Raw genomic sequence first — 11,986 nt, forward strand, 5'->3', positions numbered from 1 at the left:
TGTTTTCCCAGATGATGGACACAATGAACATAAATAAAATACTTAAAAACCTCTGTGTGTGTCTGCAGTTCTCCGGTGCTGTTGTACAGTGGGGGGATGCCCAGAGCCAGCTACGGTGACCGCCACTGTCTGACCATCCAGCAGGACAAAGACCACGTCACCTTCGACTTCACATCACGAGTCATTGACTTCTTCACCGTTCACAACACCGAGCAGGAGAAAGGTGAGAACCTGGCCGACATGAATTATGTATATCCATGGATTCTTGAACATCAGCACTTCAACTCTTAAAGTCTGTTTGCTTTTCACACATGCTCAACGCATGGGGAGGTTTTCTGCACTGACGCTTTCATATCAGCAATAAATCCTCTGCATTGTTATTATTGCTTTGTTCTCACATCGGAGAAAAATCCAAAGCCCTCTCACTCCTGCACCTCCTCCTGGGAGAATGATCTGAAAGCAGCTTTATTCCATCTCGTCTCTCCTTCTTCTAGAGTGTGATGACCCCTCGGCGGTGGTCGTGTTACTAGAAGAAGAGCTGGTTGTAATTGACCTCCAGACCCCCGGGTGGCCCACTCTGCCGACTCCCTACCTAGCTCCTCTCCACTCGTCCGCCATCACCTGCTCCTGTCACATCTCCAGTGTTCCTCCTAAACTGTGGGAGCGGCTGGTCAACGCAGGCAAAGCACAGCAGGGCTCGCTACACACAAACAGGGTGAGGAGACCACAGAGATGTGCACGGTGAAAATGGAAATCTGCATTATAGCAGCAGCAACATGTCTGTCTCTGTCTGTTACTTAGATAACATAAACATACAGTCAAGAAACTTAATCCAATATTTGTGTAACTGAAATCAAAAAGAAGGCAAAGATCGAAGATGGGTTTGGTCCAACTCGTGACTATAAAGCTCAGTTCTCTCTTAAAAGATGGAAATAACCAGATTTATCCTCCTAAACTATTTTCTCAAGTAAAGCTTTGACCAATGTTTTATTGTTAATCCCAGAATATCCAGAGTAAGGCCATTATCAGATCTGGTACAAGTTTTATTAGATACAATACTTGAATGCAGAAACGCAAATACACAATTTTTTGACTGGAAGTTGGAAGATTTGTTTATTTTTAGATTTGAAGACTTGCTTTAAAGTTATAACTATTGGGTTATGTATTTGTGTTTTCTTTCTGATTTAGTTATTATATAAAGTGGATATCAAGCCTCAAGTTACATTTCCTTCGTACAAATATTTGATAAAGTAATCTTGAGAATCTTTGCAGAATAAAAAAAAGGCAAATATATGTGTATCTGTATCATACGCCCTAATATTGGTATTGGCCCGTGAAAATCCAAATTGGCGGGGCTTGAGTATAAATGGATAATAAGTGTAACTGATCTGAGTGAAGGTATTACACTGAGTGGATGTTATTATTCATGGTGCTTGTTTGTTTGAGTTCACTGGCAGCTTGGAGGAACCAACAGAAGTGTGACCATCAGTCCGCTGGTGCTGTGTGAACTTTGGGAGCAGGTGTTGGCAGTTAAAGGCTTTGCAGCTCAGATCAGCTGTTTGATCAGTGGCTGATTAAACCAACACACACACACACCAACACACACGCACACACCAACAGACACACACACAGCTGGTATGCTTGTAAATCATGGCTGCCTCTGTCGGTGTGAGGCCAAACCAGAGCCGCTGGCACTACAACAGGAGGATGTCAACAGTTGTGCATCTCTTGAGTTCACAGGCTCATTCATGTGGGTCTGCCCATGTGTCAGGGCCAGTAGGTTGAAAAGCTGCAGAAATGTGTTGTTTTTTCAGTTTTAAACTTCAGTTAAGTTGTTCCTGCAGCTTTTGTTAATGCAACGACTTTTTCCCCTAATCTTTGTTTGTGCAGAGTTGGCCCATATGTGGAGGGACAAACCTGGCACCCCCACCCAAACAACAAGAGCTGCTGTTGACAGGGTACACACACTCACACACACACACACACACACACACACGCACACACAGGCTACGTCCACACTGCAGGTGCTTCTAGTTTTCATGACGCATCTCTGGCACAAATCTGATGCTTTCTAATAAATGTAAGTGACTCTACAGGGAGATGCTTTGTTTTTCATTTCTGATCTGATCCACATGAAAAAACTGGATGGATCTAGATCTACATGTGACTTTGTCTGAAACCAGAAATTTGCAGCATAGCTATGATATTAAGAAAAAACATGTGATAATTGCCAGCGTTTTGCTAACTGCAGATGTTTGGCAGAGCGAGCCGAGCAAAGAATGCAAAAAGAAACAATACAGAGAGGAAATGAAACATCTGGTTTAATCGAACTCCGAGGAAACATCACAGTTTAAACAAAACCCATAAATTAAGTGAAGATTGTGGACAAATCAAATGAGTTCAATTGTATATTTAATAATGAATATCTGCATTTGACAGACATGAGGACGGCACTGTTCGCTTCTGGGATGCCTCGGGCGTCGCTCTCACGCCGCTGTACAAACTGAGCACAGCCAACGTCTTCCACACGGACTGTTACCCCTGTGACGACCCCCACGACCCAGGAAGTGACCCGGACCTGCAGCAGGAGGAGGAATGGCCTCCCTTCAAGAAGGTGAGAACTGAGGAGTCGGCATGAGTAGAGGCTTGAAGGAAGTAAGGATGGAGTCTAGGTTGTGCTCGCCATCCCAGTCACTGTGTGTGACAGCGTGCCTGAGCATTGACGTCACCTAATCTGGTGCGGAGTGTATCTTCCAACTTTCTTAACTTGGTCTGAGCAGCACTTCTGGGAAACATGCTTGAGAGTTTGATAACAGGTCCATTTGTACAGACGTCTCCCTGAGATTCTCAGATTGCTCCAAGACCAAATTGGTAATCGTAGAGGGAATAAGTTCTGTTTGTGTTAATTCTTCTTTGTTGTTTACCGGTGGTGGTGTTGCTGGACTGTAGTGACTTGCTCCTCAAGCACGAGAATAAAAGGGAAAGGTGTTTTGGAGACGTCAAAGTTAGCGTGTGGAACGACCGCAGTTTAAGAGAATTAAAGTATTTTCTCCGAGATCAGGATCAGTGTTGTTTTACAGGCTGTGAGAATACAACACTTGGTTTTTATACACACACTCACAGTCCTGTTATAGAACATCTGTGGCCTAATTTCCCCATCTGGATACTTTCATGGTTTGGAGACAGACCCACCCCATTGTTCCTGCTATTAAAACTTGACTCTGGAGGAACCGCAGTCCGATTCAGTTTATAACGGTTTATTTTCTGTGCAGAGTTACAGTGAAATGAAGTGATTCAGCATCGCGGAGCAAAAACCCGACGTGGGCTGAATCTGGATGGAGATGGTGACAGAAAATGAAAATGGGTCATGAAGCAGAAACTCTATGAATATTTAAATGAGCTGGCTCTGCAGCTGGAAATGTTTCCCATTGTTTGGATGCTAAGTTTAAATTATCTGGGATCATTCATGGACTTAAACCGAGACGTTCATAGTGAGTGATGCATTTAACAGTAAAAAAAAAAAGAAAGAAAATAGTGTCCACACCTCTTAAGCCTATTTTCCCATTCCGTTAACTCAATTCTTTTCTTTCTATTCAGCCCCCAGTCCACCTTTCCACATGTATCCTGTGGTAACAGAGCTGCATGTTCAGGAATGTGGCCCTCATATGGGATGAGGAGCCTTTCTCTTTTTTTCAACTCAGTAATGAAAACCAGACCAATCAGCCCACTCGTTCTCTCTCTCTCTCTCTCTCTCTCTCTCTCTCTCTCTCTCTCTCTCTCTCTCTCTGTGTGAGTGTGTTAGTGACCAACTTCTCCTCCTCCTTGTTTCTCCAAGACACAGCTCCAGTGCGAGAGGGGATTCTGTTGGAATTCCTACTGTGTGTGTGTGAGTGAGTCTGTGAGTGAGACAGATTGATGCACATGTTTTGCTGAGTACGTACGAGGGGGGAAAACGGGCGATTGTCCTGGCATTTGGCAGCGATTAAGAGCAGAGGGAGGACGAGCTGAGCCTCAGACGGGCATTGACGTCGATCTCTGCCTCCACCAGATTTGTTTATGGCCTGTTCGGATAATTGTTCCGAGTGAGACAGTGTTTTACAAGCGCTGGTGGGAAAAGCTGAAGGGGTGAAGAGTTTAGTGGAAACGTGCGTCAGTAACAAATCAGCAGCTGCCACCTTTTCTGCTCAAATATAAGTGAGAGCTGTTAATTCAAGTTGTTTTATTCCACTGTAACACAACTGGCTGCAGATCATGAGCCTCAGAAGTCGTTGGCATCTTATTGGTTCTCAATTAGCTGCAGTAACATCAACAGCAGGTGGATGGTGTTACTGCACCCCCCCTCCCCCCCATTCACATCTAGTGTTTTAAACTCAAACAAATGTTGTTTCACCTAAAACACAAGTTTACACTCGTTTTTCTTTTAACACGTGTCCCAATATGTGTGTGTGTGTGTGTGTGTGTGTGTGTGTGTGTGTGTGTGTGTGTGTGTGCAGGTGGGCTGTTTCGACCCGTACAGCGATGACCCCCGACTCGGCATCCAGAAGATCAGTATGTGCAAATACAGCAACAAGCTGGTGGTGGCTGGAACTGCTGGACAGGTACTAGAAGCCCATTCAATAGCATGTAAACACACTGAGCTTTGTGTTTGGTTTGATGCATCACACAATAGAATGTTTACGTATTATTCTGATGTCAATTCAAAATGTGTTGTTTACCCTGGATGCCAAAACAACAACATAATCTTCAATTTTGTAAAATGTTTATCTATTTGAAAGCCTCAATCTGCTCAGTAGATAATAACGGCCCCTGAGATGTGAGGTCTGCAAAGTTAAAGTTTGACAAGAGGCCTGATGCTGCTGTTAGAGGAAAGTTCAGATGATCTGAAAACAACAGCTCTCGTCTTTTGGAGATGACGAATGCTGATATTTAGAAAACACACGTAATTGAATGTTCAGACTTCGCTGCACTTAAAAGGTGCGTTGTGTAAATACTGCAGCTCACAGTGCAACAAAGAAATGAAGCCCAGATTTTCACTGCTCTCAAGTTTCACTTTTTGGAGTGTTTTGAAAAACTGCATCATTACTACTGTCAGTCATTTACAGATTTACAAGAACTGAATGAGCCCCAGTGTTTCGTTGCCTCTTCCATGTGTGCAGGTGATAGTGATGGGTTTGAGTGACGAGCCCTCGGACCACTTCGTGGACGTGTCGGTGGTCGATCTGCTTCAGGACCGGGAGGGCTTCACCTGGAAGGGCCACGACCGGCTGGATCCACGCCTCAAACCCGCCCCCTTCCCTCCAGGCTTCCAGCCTCTGGTGCTGGTGCAGTGCATGCCCCCGGCCTCAGTCACAGCGGTGGCGCTGCATGCCGAGTGGAACCTGATCTCCTTTGGGACAAGTCATGGGTTTGGCTTGTTTGACTACCACAGACGAAACGCTGTGCTGGCCAGGTGAGGGAGCTCGGGATGTTACTATCTATTCTTCAAATAAAGGACGTTTCAGAATTCATACTCCATCTGTTACCTCCTTTCTTTACATTCCCTTTCTCTTCATGCTCCCCTAGGTGCACCCTGCACCCTAATGACTCCCTGGCGATGGAGGGCCCCCTGTCCAGAGTCAAGTCCTTAAAGAAATCCTTACGGCAAAGCTTTAGACGCATTCGCAAGAGCAGAGTGTCGGGGAAGAAACGCCCCATCACCACACCCACCAGCAAGGTAAATGGTCATTAGAGGTCGATGCACAGGGCAAACAGACCGAGTCACTTCCTGACTTTAATGACTGTTATGTGCAGGTGCAAGAGGCCAACGCTGCTTTAGCCGAGCAGGAGGACATGGCTCCTGTACAGCGGAGGATCGAGCCCCGGTCAGCAGACGACTCGCTGTCTGGAGTCGTCCGATGTCTCTGCTTCGCCGACACCTTCCTGCGTGATGGTGCGTTTATTCACCAGTCAACAGTGTGGACTGGTTGTGGAACTCTCAGTCTGATAATGCAGCCCTGATTCATTTGGTTTCTTCTGCCTCTGACACCAGCTACACACCACGGCCCCACACTTTGGGCGGGCACCAATTCGGGCAGTGTGTACGCCTACGCCCTGGAGGTCCCCGGCATCGGCTCGGGACGGGCGTGTGAGCGGGGCGGGGCGAGCGAGGGCAGCGTGTGTGTGGAGGCGCTGCTGGGTAAAGAGATTCAGCTGATGCACCGGGCGCCTGTGGTGTCGATCTGCGTGTTGGACGGCCGGGGGAAACCGTTACCGGACCCGTACGAAGCCTCCCAGGACCTCGCCATCGCTCCGGATATGACCAACGCTCACTCGGTCCTCATCGCTTCAGAGGAACAGCTCAAGGTGGAGGCCGGAAAAACACTTTTTACATTTGTATTGCTAGTTTATATTGTGTTTGTGATGTTTCATTGGTTTTCTGATTACAGTTAATTTCTTATGGAAACCAATGATGTCTCTTCTCTCTCTCTCTCTCTCTCTCTCTGCCTCCAGGTGTTCTCTCTCCCCAAGGTGAGCGCCAAGACCAAGTTCAAGCTGACGGCGCATGAAGGCTGTCGGGTGAGGAAGGTGGCCCTGGTGGTCTTCAGCTCCACGGCTCAGGAAGACTACAGCGAACACACACTGGTGTGTCTCACCAACATGGGGGACATGCACCTCTTCAACATCCCGGCCCTGCGACCACAGGTGGGTTCAGCTTGACTGTGATTCTTTTTGTTTAGTATCTGCAGTATTATTCATTATATGGGTGGTTTTTACTGGATTTTTTTTTTGATGCCCTTTGTGTTTCTTCAGGTTCATTACGACTGCATCCGCAAAGAAGACATCAGCGGTATTGCATCCTGTGTCTTCACCAAGAATGGACAGGGTGAGGAGAAGACCTTTCATCACCTTTAATGACTCTGAGACTTCTGCCTTCATCTCAAATACAACAGAGATGAATAGAGCTCAGTGTCTCTGTCCAGGATAACGTGCACATGTTTACAGTTCTCGGTTCAAGTCGTAATTGCCTAATTGTTGCTTGTGTGTTGTTCCCTTCAGGCTTTTACCTGATCTCTCCCTCAGAGTACGAGAGGTTCTCACTGTCTGCGAAGGTCGTCACTGAGCCGCTGTTCTCCGTTCAGCTGGATCGATCACTAGAACCCACACTTGCCTGGTAACACACACACACACACACACAAACAACCCCTTGTGTTAAGAGGCACAGTTTCCACTTAGATGCTTCCCTACTCCACTTCCAGATGCATAAGCCTAATGTCATAATTTAAAAACCCAGACTGGAGCTGTAGATGTGCTCAAGAGAAATATTCATATCAAACTCCCTGAGAATCTGTCTGAGCTGAAGAATGAATCCAAAATTCCTCCTGATCTTTGAGCAGCTTTGCAGAACGTGTGAATGCTGCCAGGAGAAAAAGAAAAAATACAACTAAAGGATCCAAGGGTTCACTTATTTTTATCCTGCAGCACTTTGAATTGTTCAAGAAATGAATTCGATAAAGACATGAGATTATAATATTTGATGCACAGTTTACATTTGTTTATACTTGTGGATCAGATGAAGATCAGATCAGAGTTTCCAACCGTTTAATGCAGAAAACAGAATCACGAGCCTGTAACAGAGCCTTGGTGGTCCCTGGACCCCACAACCAGGGCTGACAAACCCATTGTTCCCAGTGTTTTCTCTGGGGCCCACGACCAGCGTGAGGCTGCATGTAAAACCAAATAAATGATACTTTCTCTCTGTTATTGCTCCATCGGTTCTCCGTCTGCTGCCAAAGTAAACGCTGTGTGTTCATGTGTCTCCTCAGCGACGGTATGACGACGCAGCCGCAGGCCAACGGAACCCACAAGAACCAGATGAGTCAGGCTGAGGGTAGGTGCACACACACACACACACACACACACACACACACACACACACACACACACACACACACACAGCCTCGCTTTTCAGTCTTCTTTGTATTTCTCCCCCCTTTGTTATTCTCCCTCTTCATCACTCTCTCTCTCTCTCTCTCTCTCTCTCCCTCTCTGAACCTCTTAAACCCCAACCAGCGTTATAGGGGTTCCACTCTGATCTCCATAGTAACCATTCAGTATGCCCCAGTTGCCTCTTCAGCCCAGAACCCCCTCCCCCCCTCCCCCCTCCCCCCCTCCCCTCCCCTCGCTGACAGGAAACGATGGTTGTTGTGGTGACCAGATCAGAGTCTGTCCCAATATTGTAATGTTTTTTGTTTTGAATTGTTTTGCTGATTTGCACCTTTAAAAATAGTCTAGGAGACAACACAGATTTGACAGACTTCTTTAGTAGTTAACATCTTTTTTGTTTATGGTAAATATTCAAAGAAGCTCTTTCACTCGAACCAGCCTCCGTTTTGTGATGTCCTTTTTTTACTCTTTATCGTTAAACTTTATCGTTGAGATGCAGAAACCTTCTCCCCCCCCCTGACTCTCTGTGTTTCCACCTCACAGGACAAACAGAGGAGCTTCCCGGTTCCCTGTCCTCTCCCAACCTGGACACCCCGCTGGACTCCCCCCTCAGCTGCGCCGACCTCACCCTCGACTCCACCGGAGAACTCACCGTGGAGGACGTCAGGGATTTCCTCACGTGGGTTTACACGTTTGTATGAGTAAGTGCAGAGCTCCCACTGATCTGATCCTGTCGATGACTCTGTGGTTGTGTGTGTGTGTGTGTGTGTGTGTGTGTGTGTGTGTGTGTGTGTGTGTGTGTGTGTGTGTGTGTGTGTGTGTGTGTGTGTGTGTGTGTGTGTGTGTGTGTGTGTGTGTGTGTGTGTGTGTGTGTGTGCTTCCTGCAGCACTGTGGACGAGGCAGAGAACAACCTGAAGAACATTAAGGAGGAGGAGGGACACTCGACTGGCATCCTCATCAACTGAACAAGTAAGAAACGAAGATCCTGGTCACAGTTACTTTAATGTGGACTCATATTTCTCCTGTGTGTGAGTCTGAGAAGACACACACACACATGCGCACACCTGTTTCTAATGGAGCTGGTCCAGAGTGTGGAAACTTCAAAGCCTTGTTCTGTCTGAGCTCTGCATTCCAACAACAAGCCGTCCACTGGTTTCTTTCCCCACCAGTCTGTGGACCTGAATCTTTTCCACTGAGGGAAACTGAAAACACTTGTGTGCTTTTCACTGGTTCTTAAAGTAGCTCTGGAAATTAGTTTTCTCTCTCTTTGCACTGCACATGGAGCTGGAGCAGCTTCAACTTCTTTATTCCTTCACATTTAAGTCTCATTTGATTTGTGCTCGACCTTCGTTGTAGATCAGGTCCCATTATCTTCTCTTCACAGCTTTTATACAAGTTTTACTAACACGTGTGTCTTCTGGAAAGTTCCTCCAAGAACCAAACACACATCGAGTGAAGGAGTGAATCTTTACATGCGCTGATGTGGTGAAGTCTTTTACTTCCTCTGCACTTGTCACACTCATCCATCTCGTGTCAGTAGTCTTTGCTCACAGGGGGAATAAATCAGGAGGTTGTTGACGTCTCACTCGTCTCCTGTTGTATTTGTAAACACTGCTTTCCTTCACTTTTTTATATAACTCTGCTGCCCCCAAGTGGTGGAATCTAAAAATACAGATAATACACAAAACATTTGCTTAACTTTTATAGAAATATTCCGTCTTTGAAACGAGGATTTGTGTTTTATTGTTTTTATTGATTTTATCCTCTGATTCTTGTTGAAGTATTGACAGGAAGGGGCACCAGTGGGAAAGTGGCAGATTTCAGTGCTGCACCACAGACGTCTCCCATCAGCCCACTGTGGATCCCCCCCCTGCCCTCCCGCCCGCACTCTGCACTCTCCTGCCCGGCACAGACTGAGAGGAAAGCCTCACCACGGACAAGCAGCTCAATGTTGAAGACTCGGTTTGGCTTCTTCTACCGGAGGAACTCAAATCTTCTTCTTCTCTAAACCACTTTGGAGACAATGAAGGTCCAGTTGAGGATCGTCTGGTTCTGGACAGACTTGGACGTGACGATTCTCATTTCATGAACTACAGGCTGAACCTTCTGTCGTCCATCTTGACGCCCTGTGTGATTATTCCTCCTCGGCCTTTCCCCTGGACGCCTCGCTCTATGACTCCAGGAAAGAGACTTTAACGGAAGCTGTTCCATGTTGTTATTTTTCTATCCAGAGTTCTGTGGCGCTCGGCTCGGTCTGAGCTTCTCCCACAGTTGGAACTGTCGGTTCCTCGTGCACACTAGTGAAAGTGAAGGACTGTTCCTCAGGCTGCTGACGACCTGAAGATGTCCAGCAGAGACTGAAGGAGGGAGAGCTGTAGCGTTTCACAGAGGTCAAGACCTAGCAATGAAGTATTTTGAATATTAGAGTATTGAAAGTTGTAGCATTTCTATTCTTCCCCCTCGAAGGTGCCAGTACGGGCAGTTGAGTTGCCTTCACCCGGAGAGGAGGTGGAGCATTAATCAGCTGTTTCTGGTTCGAACCGGACGTCGCACACAAGCACATTTTCTCCCCAGGTTTTAAACGGGCTCTGCCTCGTCTCTCGGTACTGAAGAAAAACCATCTGAAGGGGTTTTTGCAAAAGATTTACACTGTTAAATATGTTTTTATGGCTTTTGGAGAAGGTAAAGATGTAAAGAAAGAAATATAGAGTGTTGGGGGGGGGGGGGGGGCAAGAAGAAAGAACTGACAGCAATGACAAAGGGAACCAGCAGAGGAGGGAAGTGAAGTTGTCCTTTATATTAAGGACTAGAGCAGATTCAGGTGAAATTATACTTTTACTAAATTAATGTTCTTAAGTTTCAAAACAGATTCTTGGTTTCTCTCAACTACCTTTTTTAAAAATTTGTTATATTCTGATTGGTCAGTGTAAAATGTCTAAATGTGAAGAAGAGGTGGCCGGTTCGATGTTTTAATGGTACGACCCAGCTGCAGCCTCAGTGGAACATCTGGCTGCTCTTTAATGTGACTTCACTGGCAGTTTTGAAGAGTAAGAGGTGTCCCTTCTGGGCTCCTGTAGAAACGTAGGACACAACATGGCGGCTGACGAGGCGCCTCTCCCTCTGTCGATATGAAGGGCTCAATGTAAGCTGAACTAAAAACGTAAAATAAACACAGATGAAAATAATAATCAGGTTTTTGTCAATAGATCCGATGTTAAAATCAAATCCTTGTTTGGAAGATGAAGATGGAGTCGGAGCTCCTTCCTCCCCTGAATGTTTGGATTCAGCACGTGTGGCAAGGGAAGCAAAGTCAGTCTGAAGGATGAGTGGGATGTGTCGGTCTGTGTACAGGTGCATTCTGGGTAATATTGGCCTAGATACAGACGTTTTGAGTTCACCGCCACTTTTTAAAATAATTCACTGTATTAATTAAAACAACAAACTGATCCAGAATCTATATCTAGTTCTTCTAAAGACAAGTTTAACACGAGCCGAGGATAGTAAAACCGCTCGGTTCTTCTAGCTTCTCCATCACCTTGTGTAAAACGTAAAAAAAAAGGGACCTCACTACTAACGTAGCTCGACAGGTAGGAATCATGTTCACGCTTCTTTTTTTACTCTTGTGTTAGTTTCTTTTTTTTTGGTGTTCTGGTTGAATAATTAACCCTTTCATGCTCCAGCTTTAACTCCACAATTATGACTCGTTTGTTTCTACTTTGTGATTCAGTTTCGTGTGTAGGATTTTAATCAGGTCATTTAGCTTCTTTTTTTCGGCTGAATAAGAATTGTGAATGTTAATAAAATTATTTACTCTCTAATTTGGATATTTTGCTATTTTTCTTGATTCTCCATGATGGTTGTGGCTCCATGTCTCTTTCCTATTACAGACAGTTCAGCTGCTTAGCATAGCATAAAGGCAGGAAACGAATAGGATATCTCAAGAACACTTTGAAGGAATCCTTTCACATTTGGCACAAACATTCACTTAGACTTAAAGATAAATTAGATTCTGGTGGCGAAAGGTCACAGGTCACAGGTCAGATAGGTCTGAAGAAACAGAAT

General features: G+C 45.7%; 1 protein-coding gene across 1 annotated transcript in view; it reads left to right on the forward strand.

The window, feature by feature from the left end:
• The window catches only part of llgl1 (LLGL scribble cell polarity complex component 1), a 34,165-nt gene extending 22,423 nt beyond the window's left edge, over window positions 1–11,742 (forward strand). Inside the window, exons 9-24 of the mRNA XM_053443610.1 lie at window positions 69–223; window positions 495–715; window positions 1,891–1,958; window positions 2,440–2,614; window positions 4,494–4,598; window positions 5,157–5,449; window positions 5,563–5,713; window positions 5,791–5,929; window positions 6,029–6,342; window positions 6,490–6,681; window positions 6,790–6,862; window positions 7,036–7,150; window positions 7,803–7,867; window positions 8,467–8,602; window positions 8,811–8,893; window positions 9,706–11,742. Of these exons, the coding sequence (XP_053299585.1) occupies window positions 69–223; window positions 495–715; window positions 1,891–1,958; window positions 2,440–2,614; window positions 4,494–4,598; window positions 5,157–5,449; window positions 5,563–5,713; window positions 5,791–5,929; window positions 6,029–6,342; window positions 6,490–6,681; window positions 6,790–6,862; window positions 7,036–7,150; window positions 7,803–7,867; window positions 8,467–8,602; window positions 8,811–8,889 (2,281 nt within the window). The 3' untranslated portion in view covers window positions 8,890–8,893; window positions 9,706–11,742. The remainder of the gene's footprint in view (window positions 1–68; window positions 224–494; window positions 716–1,890; window positions 1,959–2,439; window positions 2,615–4,493; window positions 4,599–5,156; window positions 5,450–5,562; window positions 5,714–5,790; window positions 5,930–6,028; window positions 6,343–6,489; window positions 6,682–6,789; window positions 6,863–7,035; window positions 7,151–7,802; window positions 7,868–8,466; window positions 8,603–8,810; window positions 8,894–9,705) is intronic.
• The last annotated feature ends 244 nt before the right edge of the window (window positions 11,743–11,986 follow it).

This window comes from Pleuronectes platessa, chromosome 16, assembly GCF_947347685.1.
Source record: "Pleuronectes platessa chromosome 16, fPlePla1.1, whole genome shotgun sequence".
Lineage (NCBI taxonomy): Eukaryota > Metazoa > Chordata > Actinopteri > Pleuronectiformes > Pleuronectidae > Pleuronectes > Pleuronectes platessa.